Raw genomic sequence first — 17,049 nt, forward strand, 5'->3', positions numbered from 1 at the left:
TTCACGGTCAGGGTGGCTAGGGTCTGGAACCAACTTCCAAGAGAAGTGTGCAGGCTCCTACCCTGGGGGTGTTTAAGAGGAGGTTAGAGGAACATCTTGCTGGGGTCATTTGACCCCAGTATTCTTTCCTGCCATGGCAGGCAGGCGGTCTAGATGATCTGCTCAGGTCCCTTCCAACCCTAGAAACTATGAAACTATGAATACCCTTGAAAAGATCTTGGTTTACATCAGTGGTTCTCAGCCTTTTCAGACTCTGCACACCCCTCAGTACAGACCAGCTTTTAGTTTTCTTTTTTTTTTTGCCTTTAGAAAAAAGGACAAGAGCAGTGTGTTTTGTTATAGAGATCTCAGAAAGGCTGACTATGCATTTCTGTGGTGAATCACACCTGTAACTCTCAGAGCGCTATAGCAGCTTGGCACCCCGCAGCACCCTCAAAAGGATCTCACAGAACCCCGGTTTGGAGCAGCAGTTCTCAGCTTCTTCAGACTTGATTCAGTGCACCCCTTGGTATGTACAAACTCTTAGTTTTCATGTGTTTTTTCTGGCTTTTATGAAAAATGGTAAGACCAGTTTGTTTTGCTGCAGAGAATTCAGACAGACGATGATTATGGGTTTCTGCCTGAAACCTCAGGCTTCATCCGGTGAATCACACCTGTCAGTGCCAAGGCGGCCTGGCACCCTGAAGCACCCTCCAGCGGATCTCTGGAAACCTTGGTATGGAGCAGTGGGTCTCAGCCTTTTCAGACTTGATGCACCCCTCCATGCAAGCCAGCTCTTCATTTTCACACTCCTTTTTCTGCATTTAGGAAAAAAAAACAGTAAGAGCAGTGCATTCTGCTGTGGAGAACTCACAATTATGACAACTTCGGCTTCGGACCTAAGTCTTGGCCTTTATCTGGCGACTCACACATGGAAGGAAGTCTCCCTCCTGGCACCAAGGTGGCCAGGCACCTTCGGAAGGATCTCGAGGCAGCCCCAGGGCTGAGGCTCCCCAGTCTGGAATCACTACTTGACACAAGTGGGACCTGCTTTTCCTGGTGTTGCTTCCACCCGCAGTGCCAGCGGCCCAGAACCGCCTTTTTTTTTTTTTTTTTGGAGACGTCTGACTGACGCGACCCCAGCCCTGCTGAAGGCCGCTACCCCTCAGGGCCGGCTCGGCGGGGAGCCAGGCTGCGCGGCTCCCTCCACTTGTGCCCGCTCCCAGGGCTTGGGCGGGCGCGGCAGGCGGGAGGCAGTGGGGGTTTCCAGCGTGGCAGCCACGTGGAGCCGCCGCAGGCCGGGAACGTCGCGCCCCGCGCGCACCAGGCGCAACAGCTCCGAGAACGGCAGCGCCGCGGGGCTCGGGTCCGTGCACTGTTCAGCCCCCGATTCCATGGCCGGCCTTGACCCTCCTCGAGTACGCATGCGCAACAGTCATGCAGCCTGCGCGGAGGCAGCGGGAGGTACCACTGCACTGGGAGGGAGTGGAGATACTACCACACTGGGCATAAGGGGAGGGAGGTTGGGAATACCACTACACTGAGAAAGGAGCGGAAAAGTGAGGGGAGATAACGCTCCACTGGGCATGGAGGGGAGGGAGGCTGGAGATACCACTGCATCGAGCATAGGGGGCGGCGATACCATTGCAACACTTAGGCGTGGGCGCTACCACTTCCGCCAGGCGGGGGAGGGATGGAGGGAGTGGGAGGTACCACTGCAGGCAGCCGCGGGAGGGTTACCCTGGGGGTGTGGCAGCCGAGCGGGGGGGCGCAGCTGGGGCGGCAGGTGCACGCGGCAGTTACTGGGCGGAGGGGGCGCAGGCCAGTCCCCGCCCCACCTCCCCCTCCACTTCCCCAGCCCGGCCGGGGTCGCCATGCGGCTGCTCGGGCACCTCCTGGCCGCCGCCGCGCTGCAGCTCGTGCCCGGTGAGTGCGGGCGGAGGCAGTGTGGGAGCGCTGCCCGCCGGCGGAGCCAAGCGCACGGACGCACTGAGCAGCTGTGCCGGGGCGTGGGGGCGGGGACGCGGTGCTCCTCTAGGGCGAGGGCTCCCTCAGGCGCGGCCGGGGTCTTGTTCCGTCTGTTGCAGCACCAGCGTTGCCAGGTCTTAAATATGAACTGATCGAAGTTACTGTATTTGCTGAAAAACGTTCGTGCACTGGAAAATATACAAATAAGTCTGTCTGCAAAGAGGCCCTCTCATTTACTTCATACTACTCGCAGCAACTTGCCAGTGAGTGAGTGGGGATGAAATAAAGAAATCTGTCCAACTGGATGATCCCAAGGCAAGCTTCATGAGAAAGTGCTGACAGTAGTCTGAAAGTCAGTTGAAGCTTTCTGAGAGTGACTTGGGTTTTGCCTATGCTGCCTCAGTTACCTACCTCAAAAGTTAACTTACATTTTGCACACTTCTATTATTATTGATCACAGTCTGTACTAAGGTTAAAATTACTGTACAAATATGCAGGCAGGGTTCTTTGGGTAGATGTGATATCTTTTATTAGGCCAACTAAATAGTTGGGGGCCCAAAAGCTTTCCAAGAACCTTTTTCCCCCCATCAGGCACAGGGGGACTGCTGGTGCTATGTGTTCTCCAAGGTAGAAAAGAAGCTAATTTACAACCAGCAGGCTTGTGCAAATGCAAGTGGAAGTTAGGAAGACAATGGGTAGAGATGGGAGTGAGGGAAATGTGTGAAGGAATGCAAGTGGTCAGCTGGAGGGAGGTTAACTGGGGTATTGGATGTCAGGCAGGTTGTCATGCACAAATATGATCATTATCATACACCTGGCAACACTGAACCATGCTGCCTAAGAGCAGCCATGCTGTGGGCAGCGTTGGGCAGCCCAGGGGTGATGTCTTGCCACAAGCCTGCCTGTCCCACCAGCTGCCATCAGAGCCGTGCTCATTCATTGTCGCAGAGGGATCGCCATGCCCAACCTAAACCACAGAGGGGCACTGCAGGCAGGTGATGGCATCTCTGACACCCCGGGAGCTGCAAGTTCCCTTGATGTTGGAATCAACTGATATAACTCATGACTGGTTCTTGTGTTATGGGATCATGCTGCACACCAAAGATTTTAGGTAAAATCTTCCTTTCAAAATGATCTAGTAGTGTCTTATTTGCTTATGGGACCACCCACCTTTGGCTGTCATAGGTTATGCAGGGCCCAGGCCCTGCTCAGGCATTAGTGGATATCTAGCAGAGGCACCAGCTGGGTAAGAGTTAGGAATCCTTCTTAAGAGTTGTGGAGTGGCTTCCAGCCTTGTCACTCCTGTTTGATCAGGCTCTGAGCATAGAGGCTTTGTGACAGGGACATGCCTTGTGTACTGTTCACTGGCTGCTTGTTCTCCTAGAAGGCAACGGTGCAAGCCCTTCCCCCACATTGGCACCCCCCCTCACCATGGTGGTGAATGGCGAGAGGAAGACGCTGGTGATGTGCATGGTGGACGATCTCCCTGAGGGCACAGCGGATGCCATCTGGTTTTCAAATGAGAATGGGAGTGCCTTGGATTCCTTCACATATGGGTTTTCTCAGGCAGAGGACGGCACCTTCAGCACAGTCTCTCACCTCTCCGTCCTCACCACAGAGCTGGAGTCATGGGCTTCGCTTGCCTGCCATGTGCAGCTGAACAAAACCACGCAAGTGTGGAGTGCCATCCTGCTGCCAATCTCTGGTATGTATCACAACAAAGAACAGACATCACCAGAGCCACCTGCCTTGTGTCTTTCACCTTCAGTGCCCACATCTCTGTGACCTCACCCCTCCCTCCAATCCTTTGCAAATCCTGAGTACCTACACTCAAGTGTTGTCCCTTTGATTGTGACTCCTTCCTCTCCTCAGGTACATCTTCTGGCTGGTGATATCTCTGAACCCTGGGCCAGAAGGCAAGGGTCTAACAGCAGCTGGGGTTGCACTGCGTACTATATTAAAATGCAATCAAAGTCTAGATGCCCTGACAGTTAATTCAGTAGAAGGATTCCACCCTTTGCCAGATGCTGGTCCCCAGAAGGAGTTTAAGTAATGGCAAATATGGTACAGAAGTATTAAGTCAGTTGGCTTGGAGGGGATTATGCTATCTGTGCAACATTAGGGCTGAGATGTAGAGAATGGTGATGCATCTGGAAAGCATAGAGACTTCAAACTGTTGCATTTAATAGAGCTCTCTCCAGGGTAATTCTCCATAGTTGTTTGAAGCTAGTCTTCCATGATAAGCCTGATTTAATATCCATACATCTCTTCCCTCTCAAAACAAAGGAAAATGTGATTGCATTGTAAGAGGATTTTTTTCCTTAAACATTTTGCTAGCAAGTATTTTACTACAGCTTAATATTTGTTTTGTTTGGGACTAATACAGTAGGTATGTAGCTGTAACTGGTCACTTTTATATAGAGGAATGAAATCAGACCCCTAGGCTGAGATGGACTGGGGAATCTTTTTCTTCAGAGATGTTTCTATATAGCATGTTTTTAACTAAGGTAAAGGGGGAGTGCACAGAAGCAGTGTTATGACATCCTGTTAAAAATCAGGAAGCCTTTAATTAAATGACCTGCTTCTACCCACACCACTAACTGTGACATTGTGCCCACTCTGTAAGTTTCTTTGTATGTTTTGGCACAAAAGGGAGGTTTTCAAAGACACTAAGAGGAGTTAGAAGCCTGATGGATGGCTTAAGAGAAGTGTTGTCAGCCTGTGGCCCAGGGGCCAAATCTAGCCAGCAAATGCATTGGGTCTGACCTGGCCTGGGGTGGCATGGGCGTTCAGCCAGCACTCGGATGTCAACACATGGCTTTTAAAAGCTCTGTCCCTTTTGGAGCTTGTGAAATTATTGATTTAGAGGTTCTTTACATGTGTGAGCTGTTAAAGAGATTTAAATTAATTACTTAAAAGAATTTAGTAACTGTGGTCAATCCTACTGCTTCAAAAACTCCTACCTCTACTGTTTTAAATTTCAGCAAAATAGAGATTTTTCTGCATGGGGCATTGCCATGTTAAATGTGAGTTTTAAAGTTCAACTGTTTCAGTTATCTCAGCAAAACAAACAAAAGAAGTGCAGCTGTTAGTTTTAAAACAGAAAATATATATTAGACACAGCTGTCTCAGTTGCAAGAAATGTTGTTGAACTTTCCAGAAACCTTGATTTTTACACAGAAACATATAAAGAAAGAAGTCAACCAAAAAGGGAATGCTTTGGGAATTTTAAAGGAGCAAAAGTGCACGCTTGTGGAAGGAACTGTGCTGGTACCTGGTACTCTTGCAGTTGCTGTAATTACTCCTCCTAATTGTTTTAACTCTGTGTTGTAGAAGAGAGCATGGGAGAGACGTGTCCAGATGAAGACCAAGGTGGTAAGTAATAAGCATGTATTGCTCCCAACCCCAAAAGTTGTCTGGACATATTTGTGTTTTTGCATATTTTAATATTTTCATCACCATCTAATGAAGTAAGCCCTCTGCTTATGAAAAGCTTATGCTATTCATCTCTGTAGTTAGTCTGTAAGATGCAAAACTACCCTGGCTTGTGCCTCTTATTTGCAGCATATGTCTGAACTCAGCCAATCCTGTGATAGCTTTCCATTTGGAGCAGGAAGCATGTGGATGCAGCCTGCTTGCATCCTTGTCCTGACCAGACCAAGAGAATGCCCATGTTGTTATATGCCCATGTTGTTGTCTATAGCTCTAGGACCTATCTTAGCCATGTGTGCCAGATTCCTACTGACACTGTATTAGATTCTGTCCACAACCCCTGAGGTCCATTATTAATTTCTTGATGTGGTACCCCAAGGCCTGCTAATACAGTGATCTCTGTTTCAGCTCTGCATTTCCAGTCCTACACTCTACTTCTCCTGGCCATCAGAGTTTTGTTGCTAAAGTTCCTTCTGCTTGATGTGCTTGTCACCTGTAGCTTCCTCTTCAGAGGGTAAGACTGTAATAAAGGAAATCTGTAAGATACAGTTGAACTCTTAAGCATGGCATCTGATCACTAAGAACTTGAAACAGCCCAAGAAGCTGCTAAAGTACTAATAACAGGGTGCATCTACATGAGACATTTATTGCGGAGCTGACTAATTAGCTCCACAGTAAAGCATCAGCATCTACACATGCAGTGCTATTAGGCCAGAAGGAATTTATTAACTTTGCTGTAGGATAGTAGTGCCTAACACAAGTACTATCCTCCAGTGGAGTTATTTGCACCACTGCAACACATGTAGACATTGATCAGAGCCAGCTGGGCACAAGGGTGCTACAGCAGGGCTGCCTGCCAGCTAGTATTCTCATCTTCCAGCCAGCTCCTCTGCAGCACATTGAGCCAGGTTGGAGCAGCCTCAGGCTGGCAGGCTGACTTTCAGGGCCCCCTGTCAGCCAGAGCTGCACCACTGCAGTCCCAGAAACACATGTAAACACTGCATCTGGGAGCAATAAACTCCAGCGTGGACTGCACCAGAGTTTATTACACTGACTTAATTTCATGTGTAGATGCACCTGCAGTGAACAAAATAGTTCAGTCATTTAGGATGCTGCCATTTTGTAGAATATAGCTCTGGGGAGGCAGTTCGCATATAAGTATAGGGGAGGGAGTGGGAAGGCCTAAAGCTATGATTTGGGTTTATGCATTTAGAAACAGTTTGCTGCTGAGCCCAAGGTACTGTTTTAACTTTCTTTCATCTTTGTGTGTATCTTTCACTGAATTCAAAAGGGAGCTGCACCCTCCGGGGCCTTATCTGCACTGCTATGGAGCCCCTCCTGCTAGTGATGTGCTGATGTAGCTATATTGGCAGGGCCCCCAAGCAAAGAGGTAGTGTATGCTGACAGTTTTTTCCTGTTCAGCAGAACAGCAAACTCAAATAGCAAAAGTTCTCTTCTGCTTGCAGGGGTCTCTAGAAATTATGAGAGTTCACTTTCGCATTCAGCCAGTCCCCATTGGAAGTAAATGTTTTGGGCCCTGTAACCAACAAGTGTCGTTTTCCACTGATTTCCTCTGAAGGCCAGGCCATGCTGTATATGACCTACAAGCTGGGGGTATGAGCTGTCTTCTGAATGTTGTGGTTTAGCAGGACTTCAACCGCAAGCTACCAGGGGTTTGCTGTGCCTCTGCAGCACCTCCTCTGTTCAGGCAAAACAAAGTTCCACAAAATAGCAGCAGAATGATAAGCTAGTAAAAAGCCTGTCAATGGGAGACAAGGTAGAAGGTGTTCTCTGCCATGTACTAACTTCCTGTGTATCACAGTGTTTCCTGTCCTTGCAGGGAACATGGATCAGCCCAGCTGAAATCTCTAAATGGTTCACCTGCTTAGGTGTGGTTCTTCAAAGGAGAGGCAGTCTTGTTTGTCATCATGGAGAGCATGGACTAAGGACAAGCTTTAGCCCAACAGAGCTGACAACCAGAGAAGGCCACCACCTGGCTAGCAGGAACAATGCTCCTCACATCATTTCTTTATGCCTCATGGCTGAGTTGGAACAAAACCAAAAGGGACCACCAGAGCTGTGCTTGGTTTACTGCCCCCTCCTCCAACTAGTCTGCTGTCATCTCTTGGTGGGTATAAAGCAGGCGTTCCCTAACTGGGCTTAGCGCATCACAGAAGACAATGTTTACCCTGGGGTGGTAAGGAATACCTATATTCAAGGCTTGCTGGCCCTAGGAGTTGAGTTGAGCCTAGGCCCTGGCCTCAGCTGTGCTTCTTGGCCAGCAGTGTTGTCTCATTTTTTGTTTCTTGTTTAATTTGTTGACTGTATCAGATCAGTTACCCTGACTAATTGCAGAGGATCATGGAATTCAGTATGCTCTGTTTACTTGGAGCAGTGCTGCAGAATCTAGCTCTTGTACCCTAAACACAAACATCAGGGAACAGTCAATGAGTTTATCCTTGGAGCCAGAAGCCACCAGCTAGGAAAACTTTCCAGAAGGAATTTGCTGCCTTCTGAACAACTACTGAGTCACAAGCAGGAGTATGTGTAGTCTGGTACTCTCCCACTGGAGAGTGGAGAGGTGTTTCTCTCTTCAGCAACATCCTCCTCCTCTTATGAGTGTGTCTGCACTGCGATAACTGTGTTAGGCATACGCATGCTTTGATAACAGAGTAAGTGCAGCAGTGTGGAACTCAGTGCAGACTGTGAACACCACTTAAAGTGTGTAATAATGGGTGATTAGACCATGCTGAGCTTGGTGCTGCTGTAGCCATGCTGCTTGCAAAACCTGTGCTAGCTAGTTTAAAGTGAGTTCAGCTGTGTGCACAAGCTGCAGACTTTAGTGTAGATATACTGTGTTCTTGTCTACTTTTCAAGGCTTCTGCCCCCCTTAGTCCTGCTGCCAGACAGGAGCCATGAGTGGAAAGTCACCAGTGTGGACACATTCTTGTGGCTCTAGTGGAACTCTGTCATCTGTGCTGGCATGCTGGGCAGTGCACCCTGGGGGCAACCAATATTAAGGGGGCTATGGCAAGTAGTAGAAAGGGTGGGTGAATCTACTTGTGCCTGCTCCTAGGCAGCAGCAGAATCCTTGTGTCCCTTTCAGAACAAGCCTGCAAGGCCTCCTTCTACCTGCAAGGAGAAGGGGTTCTGATGTCATAGGGGAATTGTGGGTTTGGATGTACCTGCAACTTTTGCCAGCAGAACTTGAGTTCTTCCAGCAAACTTGTGCATTGTAAACTATATCTAACTGTGCTTTTAACAATGGATTGCTGTTGTCGTGGCATCCATCACCTGAGGCAACTGCTCCTCTGAATTATGGGTTCCCCCTCAAGTGTGCACTGTGTGTTTGCAAGGGAAACGAGAGCATGGGAAAAAGCTTTTGATGTTTTGGTGATTACTGGTCACAAAGGGATTTCCTCAGGATGAAAAAAAGCATCCAATTATTTGATACATCTCTATAATAAATCAAAACTGTGGAGTGTGCTCTTGTGTATCTGGTGAATCTTCTGTCCATGAATGTGCTTCAGTGACTTCATGTCCTAAAGTGCCTTTTTCTGCCCCTCACTTGTTGACAGCATTTTCACGCTAGTGCTGCAAATGGGAGAGGAACAGTGGAGAAAGCCCTGGTTATGCTGTTCACTCTCCCTTTCAGGATCCACTGTCTGCCCCTGTGTAACACAGGCCTATTTATTGTTTAAGGGACAATGCTCACTCAGAAATGCTTTAAGCCTCCCTTAGAAGGGAGGCCACTGGGTAAGCAGCAACTTATTCCTTGATACTAATCAAAATAACAGGGATGAGACTGAGGTCATAGCTTTAAAACAAGTGCACCAAATTGGGGGTATGGGGAACTGAGCACAGCACACTGGATAGTGCCCGCTGACTCTCAAACAAGTCCAAGGAGCCAGTGGATACTGCCTAGTGAAATGCCTGGAGATGGGATCTCATAAGTGAAAGGAAAGTTGCCCAGCAGTTCCTGGGGCCCCTCTTGGCCAGAGCCTCCTTCCTGTTAAGATAGATGGCTAGCCTGGCTCCTGTATAAACACAGGATACTGGACAAGGTGGACCTACAGTTTGACTTAGTAAATGGCCGTTCTTGTGCCTATGTTCTCAGGTATTTTTTGGGTCCTGACTGAAGTTCAGACGTTAATTTTCAATGCTGCAAATCCTGCTCCCATTTTGAAAGCTTCAACTAGAATGCTTCAGTTTTGAGCAAATATGTAAGATACCCCTTGCCTCCCCCTCCAAGTGCTTCAAAATACCCACAAAGGCATACAGTACCAGTGCTCTTCAGATCTTCCTGCATGCCTCTTGGCCTCCTGAGTGCATCCAAGTGCTGTGGAGAAGAGCATGTTTGCTGTCCACCTCAAAGGAAGGGAAAGCAGAGCACTGTGGGATAAAAGGACTGAATCCCTTACTGCACTGTGGTGGACGGTGTAGACATTTCAGAAAGTGCTTTGGATATATTTGAAATGCTTCATTAGGCATGAACATCTGCATCCTTGCCGTTTGTATCACTTCAAAGGCACTTGGAACACTTCAAATAGCACACCTGCTCATGGTGAGAGAATTGGTGGCTAGCGTATGCTTGTGGTATGCCAAGTGAGCATATGTGAAGTGAGGTGTGGGCAGGGCATACTTAGGGCAAAAGCAAAAGATGAAGGGTGGAAATGAGAAAGGATGGGGGGGGCATAAATGGCAGAGCCTCAAGACCTTCAACCACTCAGAAACCACCTACAGTTTGAAAATGCTACACCTAAGGAAAGATGGAGATTTTACATAAATGAAACACCAGTGTGATGGTGTATTTTATTAATGAAATTTGCATAAATAACACTATATCTGCAAAATAACTGCACTGAATGTCACCCAGGGCTTCCCTGTACCCTCAGAGCCTGCCTAGATAACATCCACCCCTGCCCCAGACTCTGCTAAGATTTTTCATCTAAAAAAGCCTTTTGGTATATACAAACCTACAGAGATGAGGTAAGAAAGGATGCTGCTGCTTCTGTAATGAATTCACTTCAGACAATAGGGTAGGGCAGCCGTGGACAAAATGTGGCCCACCAGGCCATTCTATCCAGCCTGTGGGGTACCTAAAAAATTTAGAAAATTAATATTTATCTGCCCCTGGCTGCCAATTGTGCTGCCCTCAATGGCTTGCCAAAACTCAGTAAGCGGCCCTCTGCCCAAAATAACTGCCCGCCCCCAGGGTAGGGAGAGGGAATTCAACAGAAGACATCTTTGCTTCTATTAACTGCTTAACATGGGAAAACCGTTAATAAGCCAAGTAACGGGGGCAGGGGTAAGATGGGCAAGTCCTAAGCCCTCTGTTAACCAATCGCCTGGGCCTTGGAGCCTCACCCGCTCCGGGGAGTTTCTGCTCCGATCACTTGGCCCAGGGCAGGTCTCACGACCCAGGACCTAAGTCCCACAGCTTAGGTCTCTACCGAAGGGCTCCACGGGCAGTGGGAGAGCACGGCCCAGCACTAGCAGGCTCCTAATCCCGTTTTCTCCAATGAAAGCGGAGCCGGCCGCAGCGAGACCCACCCCGAGGTTTCCCAGCCTCAGGCTAACACGTGGGGATGGGTCTCCGCACCCTCTTGCCCGGCGGTTGCTTTGGGCAGGGACCAGACAGCCGGCGAGAGAAAGCCGCAGCGGCACCCGCGGCCGCTCCTGCCACGTGGCCAAGAAGGGTCGTGGCGCGCCGCAGCCTACGGCAGTGCGGAAGAGTCAAAACACCCGCGCGTGAGAGGCGCGCCCATTGGCCAGCTGGGCCGCCGCGGCGGGCTCCCCCGGCCACGCGCGCCGCTTGGTTTGGGCGCGGCTGTGGGTTGCTACAGTTCCGCTGGCGATGAGGGTGGGGCGAGTGCCGGAAGTACGTGCCCGGAAGTGAAGCGGGAGGAGCGGGGCGCCTGCTTTTAGCATCCTCCTGCTGCCATGGCCGCGCTGGTCGCACCTGTTCTTGCGCTGCTGCTGGCGTTGAGCCGGGCCCTGGGGGGCCGCGCGGCCGCCGACGACACCGACTGGGTCCGGCTGCCCAGCAAATGCGAGGGTGAGCGCGGGGAGCAGGGGCCGGGCTCTCGCCCGGGGGCCGAAACAGGCGGGGACGCGATACCGGACCACAAGCCGGACCCGGAGGCTTTACGGGGCCCCAGCCTGAGCTGCGGGCAGCAGAGGGGCCCCTGGCGCTGCTGTGCGAGGGGCGGGGGCAACCTCCTGGGGGCTCTAGGCAAGGCTGCAGGGGTGCGAGCCCCTGCGGGGGAGCAAGCCCCTGCGGATCACAGCAAAGCACCGACACCGGTGGTGCCAGTGCGGGGATGAGTGGACAGGGAGGCCGTGCCTAAGGAAGGCCTGTGGGCGTGGTCCGCTATGGAACAGGTGTGTTCATGTAGGTAAGACTTTTGGGAGAAGACCCAGTAGTAAGAAGTCGATGCTATCAATAGTCTGCAAGTAGTAAGAGCAGAAGTAAAAGTCATGAATATGCAGGAAACCAAAAGGTATGAAATAGCTTGGAGTTGGACTGCTGGAGAACTGAATTAGTGGGCTACACCTTTGAATGCCCTGGCCAGACCCTGAGCTGTCTGACCAACAGGACAGGGAGTAAGACCTTGCTTGCATGGTAACTAGGATAAGAGTGTGTGCTGTGCTGTGAATAAACGTTAGTGGATGGGAAACTTCTGCATCTCAAGGATTCTTTCTCTCAACAACTCACTGGTTCCCTGATTTGGGGTAACACCTTGGGTCTAAAAAAGCTTGAGAACCCCTGATTTAGAGGGGCAGCTGGGGATTGAGATCCAGCCTTGCCCCCTTTCCCCCTGCACCCAGGAGCATGTGTCTGGAGAGCACTGATCTCCTTCATCTTGGGCCTTCTGGCCCTCTTCCTTCCCCTAGTGCCTATCCCTGTGCTGCACCAGCTGCACTTCTTGTGGTGTGGTGTGGGGGGAGGGCAGAGTAAAAAAAGGGAACTGCTACTGCTGGCTCCAGTGAGCCTGTCTGATGCTGTCTGACAGTAGGAACTAAGAGAGGAGCCAGGGGGAGAAATTGATGTCTGGAAAACCTGGTGCCTGAAAAAAATGACTGAGCCTGACAAGGATGGGGAACATGGGGATAAGGGACTTGGTTGATCAGAGAAGGGGCATCAGGAGAGGAGAAAGTCCAAACATGAGGCTCAGTGATATAAAGGTAGGTGAACTGCTTGCTATGGGTGCTAAAGCAGACCCTGAGCTCTCAAGAGTCTGTGTTGCCTGATGAGCAGTTGCACAAGAATTCAGTGACTTCTCATATACGACAACCCTTTGAACTGACGCAAATGTGAAAGCCCCTCCCCTGTATCAGTAGAACTTTATTTGGGGTCACAATTCTGGAGCAGGAGTTCTGCATACATCTGCCCATCCTGGTGTATTGTGCTGGTCTGCAAAACACAGCCCCATGATGCTTTTACATCCTCCCTTTTCCTGGCAGTTCTGTTTACCTGTATGGTTTCTGCTGCCCTGGGATCATGGCAACTGGATGTTGGCTCCCTATTTAAATGCTGGCCTGTGGCATCCTCTTTGCACTCAGATGTGCCATGGAACAGCACTTTGACAGGTCCTGCTTTCTGTTCAAGTGAGTGTTACCCACTAGCCTTTCAGTTGCTTTCTCATTGTGCCTGCAGTTGGAGCCATGCTGAGATCCTAGATCTTCTAAAACTATGGCTGAAGCAAAGTTGCAACTTAAACTCCCCCAAAACACCTGCAACCGAGAGGTATATGGCAGTATAGGGACCACTAGGATTTTGTGTAGTACCATGCAGAGGTGAAGGACTTAAAGCAGGTCTACAAGCATACGGGATGGGCCTGGATTCTGGCTGGGCCCTGGATGAGCTGCCTCATACTGCAAGGAGCTGGGCTGGGTCATGGCGGAAGATGCCAAAATTGAGCCATGCTTTGCGACCGATGTCAGGAAGGAACTAGGTAAATTTGAGCTCATGGATTAGAGGTGTCCTTGCATGGAAAAGTCCCCAACAATCTGCCTCCCAAAGGCTAAGCTATGCAGCAAACCTACAGACTCACTTCTCTACAAAAGTCTTCAGTAGCCAGCCTGCTGCCACCAAGGATATTCAAACTTCAAGTAGGAAGAGCACGGTAAACACACTTGCGTTTGCATTAGCTCATACTACACATCTAAATGTGGTCAACTATCATTTTTTTTATTGGCAGTAGTCTGTGTAGTCAAAAAGATGTTTGTTTACGGTGCTTGCTCGAGCACTAAACCCTCTGGCATGGTTGCAGTGGGAAACTGGATCAGCATTGTCAAATTTGTCAACCCAGAAAAGACATTTTCCTTTATTTTTTCTCTAGCTCTGTAAGTAATTTTCACATAAGTAGTTTTGGTTTCTCTGGCAGAGCCATGCCTCCCCAAAAATTTAAAAACAGTTAAAAACCATTCTGAATAATCTCATGAATGAAAAGCTACAAACTCTGATACTCCTGCATAAATACTGTTGCTAAAAATTGGCATTAATAGTGCATCACACTTTCAGCACCTTTTGGAGGTAAAAAGAAGTGCTTCAGTCAAGCCCTGACACTGGAGGACAGCCCTGCCATCTCCATATTTCATGAATATGTTGCTCTGCTCTGGCACTTACACTCTTTTTATTTCCCTGCTCCCACCCCCTCTCCAGGCACTACCCTTCTTGCTAACAGTAAGGCATATCTAGTAGAATTTCCATTCATCTCCCAAAGCAGGTATTTTCTTTGCTGTTTCATCATACAGGAGAGGAACATTATCTTTTGCAGAGACTGCTCCAAGCCTGGAGGAATTAGTGCTGAGCATATAGCAAGCCAAGTCACCAGAGCCATGTGAAAGTCCCAAGGCAGGCCACAGTAGGCTAGAGGTGGAATCATACCCCAAGAACCTCTCGGGCATCCCAAGGCTAAATGTGCCTGACAAAGCGGCAGGCAACCTCCAAGTCTAAACCGGCAGTTCTCAACCTTTTTTGTGCCAGGACCCATTTGTAAACATCAATGCCCAGTCTCAACCTAGTAAATAGTCTAAGTAGAAAACAGCCCCGTGGTCCTGCTGGTGCCCCTCACTCCCAACCACAGGCCCTCAATATGGGGGGGGGGGGCATGTGCACCCCAGATGTGTGAACCCACAGCTGCCACGGGGCTGCAACCTGGCTGGACCAGCACAGGCAGGAGCCGCCTCCATGGCCCAGTAGGAAGGACTCTTTGCAGGAGGGCCTGGCAGGGCAGTGAGACTCATTGCTGCTAGAACCCCCATGCTAGCCATGGTGCCAGCAGCATGAGGAGTAATGGATGAGAGGGGCCGCACTTCCCTTGCCTTTTCCTGCCACCAGCCATTTGTGCACCAGGCCGCAGCTCTACCCTGCCAGCATGGCCCAGCTGCCTCTGCTGCTCCCCTTAGGCAATGGCTGTACCCTGGAGAGGAGGTGGGGTGGCAGGCAGCATGACCTGTGCCCCTCCCTGCTCCCCCTGACAGGTCATCTATGCCTGTTTGAGGCACTGTTCTGCTTATACATTCATGACTGATGGGTTCCCAAAACCAGGATCCTTTAGCCAAAATCCCATTTGTTCTTCCCTCATGTAGATGCACAAGGCCATCCTGACTGTGCCCCAGCAGTTGTCATTTAGGAGAAAGCAATCTGTTGAACTCCTCAAATGATGGACAAATCTCTGTGCCTCCAAACCTGCATCAAAACCTTCATCCTTTCTTTTTGCAGAAGTTCCATATTAGACAGTCTATTGTCAAAGTTTGCGGTTCAAGCTGCTTGGTTACCTGGTCTTAAAGCAAGCTTTAGTCATCTGGCTTTTAAGTTCCCTAAGATGCCAAGTAAACTACCATGTAACAACTAGTACCTGTTTTCATGAGCTGTTGCTGCCCCATAATATAAGATTAGCATGCAATTGTGACAGAACTAGTGCAGTAGAGGGATTCTGATGTGGTATGTACCCAACAGTGGGGTACCAAAAACACTTCTGTTGAGTGTTTCCACTTATCAGCATCTGTGCACTGGAGATGCAACTCATCCATGTGGGGGTTGCTATAGCTGGCAAGTGTGCAATGCCATTTCTAGAAGAGAGAGTTTGTGGAATGGGAGGAAAGGAATCCTGGGACTCTTGGCAGCTGACTTCTTGGTGGTGTCTTGTAGGTGTAAATCTGAAAAATTCTTGTGTTTCTGTTCTAGGAATTACAGGAATATTACATTTTACAGCAGCTTACAGGGTAGTTAGCAGGCACCGTGGATTTGAATGCAAACCTTACTTAGAGTTCCAAAGATAAATAATGTATTGGATCGTATTTCTCTCCTGTCTTCCAGTGAATAAGGCCTGTCCCATTATCTACTCAGAAATACTCTGGAAGTCCTTGGAGCAGGCAACAGTCTGGATAGCAGTCGCCTTTTCCCCACTCTCAGTTCTGAAGGCTGCCCATCATGCATCCTGTCTTCAACAATCCCTCGCAGTTGAGAGTGATTGTCTTCCGTGATTGTTTTATATGCATGTCCAAAGATGGCTGATGAGGCCTATCCGGAATTGACAGACACCGCTGCAGCTCGGACGTGTGTTTCTGTGTGGGCTGGGTGGCGCTGGATTCTTGATTTGCTCTGTGATGCATTGTTTCTGCCATTCTCACTTTTCCACCTGTTGTTGTCATGAGGTTGCAAAGTACCAAGATCCCTGAGGCAGACTCTTCCTCCATTTGGGGCACTCCTGGATGATAGTCTCCCACAAGTTGACATCAATGTTCCATTTTCTTAAGTTGGCCTTGAGGGTGTCCCTGAAGTACTTTCTCTGCCCTCCTCTTGAGCATACACCTTAGCTGAGCTGGGAGAATAAAACTTGCTTCAAGAGTCTGAAGTCGGACATCTGGATGATATGGCCAGCCCAACAAAGTTGATATTGATTGATCATCACTTCAGTACTCATGGTGTTTGCTTACAGTAGGACACTCATGTTGGTGCATCTCTCTTCCCACTGGATTCAGAGGAACTTCTGCAGGCAGTGTTGATGGTACTTCAACAATTTTAGATGTCTCCTGTACATTGTCCTTGTCTCAGCTCTGTTCAGCAAGCGGAGCTCACGACTGCTTGATATAAACCATGAGCTTGGTCTCAGATCTGATGTCTCAGTCTTCAAACACCCATTTCTTCAGATGTCCAAAGACTGCACTTGCACTGTGAGGTGACGTTGGATTTCTTTGTCGTGTCAGCCTTCTGGGAGCGATGGCTTCTGAGGTACAGGAAATCATCATTCTCCAGAGTGTCACCATATATCTGGATTACCCGAGCTGGGCACTGTTCATTAGGAACTTGTTGGTGAAGGACCTTAGTCATCTTAAAGTTAAGTGTCAGTCCCGTTTTCTTGTAGGCCTTAGTAAAGACATCAATGATTGCCTGAAGGTTTGCTTCTGAGTAAGCACACACCTCACTACAGCATCATCAGCATACTGGACCTCAGTGATTGAGGTCAGGGTGGTCTTGGTTTTGGCTCAGAGTTGGCTGAAGTTAAACAGTTCAGTAGTTTAGCTCCACTCCGGCTGGAAGCTTGCTGGTGGTCAGATGTACCCTGTATACCACTAGTGTTGCATACGCAAATGCTGTGTGTGTTTCATAGTTTCCTAGTTTGTAGGGTCGGAAGGGACCTGAGCAGATCATCTAGTCCG

General features: G+C 49.3%; 2 protein-coding genes and 1 long non-coding RNA gene across 6 annotated transcripts in view; 2 read left to right on the top strand and 1 right to left on the bottom strand.

Moving 5' to 3' along the window:
• Positions 1-273: 273 nt before the first annotated feature.
• The window catches only part of LOC109319428, an 18,850-nt gene continuing 2,074 nt past the window's right edge, over positions 274-17,049 (bottom strand). The window contains exons 2-3 of one of the 2 annotated variants that reach the window (XR_002103505.1): positions 652-988; positions 274-392 (exon numbers count right to left, since the gene is read on the bottom strand). This is a non-coding gene — a long non-coding RNA (uncharacterized LOC109319428). Of the gene's footprint in view, positions 393-534; positions 989-17,049 lie in introns of those variants that run through there. The other variant, XR_002103504.1, reaches the window with a different exon arrangement.
• PTCRA (pre T-cell antigen receptor alpha) lies at positions 1,735-8,912 on the top strand. Of its 3 annotated transcripts, XM_019548978.1 has the most exons (6): positions 1,736-1,905; positions 3,332-3,652; positions 5,281-5,322; positions 5,788-5,893; positions 6,671-6,769; positions 7,220-8,912. In XM_019548978.1, exons 1-5 carry the CDS (start codon positions 1,854-1,856, stop codon positions 6,738-6,740), a joined length of 591 nt encoding a protein of 196 aa, XP_019404523.1. In that variant the 5' UTR covers positions 1,736-1,853; the 3' UTR covers positions 6,741-6,769; positions 7,220-8,912. The 3 variants fall into 3 exon arrangements, with proteins under 3 accessions (XP_019404525.1, XP_019404523.1, XP_019404524.1); XM_019548980.1 differs by lacking the exon at positions 6,671-6,769 and having other exon boundaries at positions 1,735-1,905; XM_019548979.1 differs by lacking the exon at positions 7,220-8,912 and having other exon boundaries at positions 6,671-6,922.
• Positions 11,274-17,049, top strand: part of CNPY3 (canopy FGF signaling regulator 3) — a 12,264-nt gene continuing 6,488 nt past the window's right edge. Inside the window, exon 1 of the mRNA XM_019548981.1 lies at positions 11,274-11,437. Coding sequence (XP_019404526.1) covers positions 11,323-11,437 — 115 coding nt within the window. The 5' untranslated portion in view covers positions 11,274-11,322. The remainder of the gene's footprint in view (positions 11,438-17,049) is intronic.

This window comes from Crocodylus porosus, unplaced genomic scaffold (genome assembly GCF_001723895.1).
Source record: "Crocodylus porosus isolate Cpor-Errol unplaced genomic scaffold, CroPor_comp1, whole genome shotgun sequence".
Lineage (NCBI taxonomy): Eukaryota > Metazoa > Chordata > Crocodylia > Crocodylidae > Crocodylus > Crocodylus porosus.

What these genes read in the sequence shown, in the direction of transcription:
- PTCRA (XM_019548978.1), top strand. Translation starts at nt 1,854, where the DNA reads ATGCGGCTGCTCGGGCACCTCCTGGCCGCCGCCGCGCTGCAGCTCGTG. An exon ending in CGCGCTGCAGCTCGTGCCCG is followed by an intron (nt 1,906 to 3,331) that starts GTGAGTGCGGGC and finishes TTGTTCTCCTAG; the next exon opens with AAGGCAACGGTGCAAGCCCT. An exon ending in TCCAGATGAAGACCAAGGTG is followed by an intron (nt 5,323 to 5,787) that starts GTAAGTAATAAG and finishes TCTCTGTTTCAG; the next exon opens with CTCTGCATTTCCAGTCCTAC.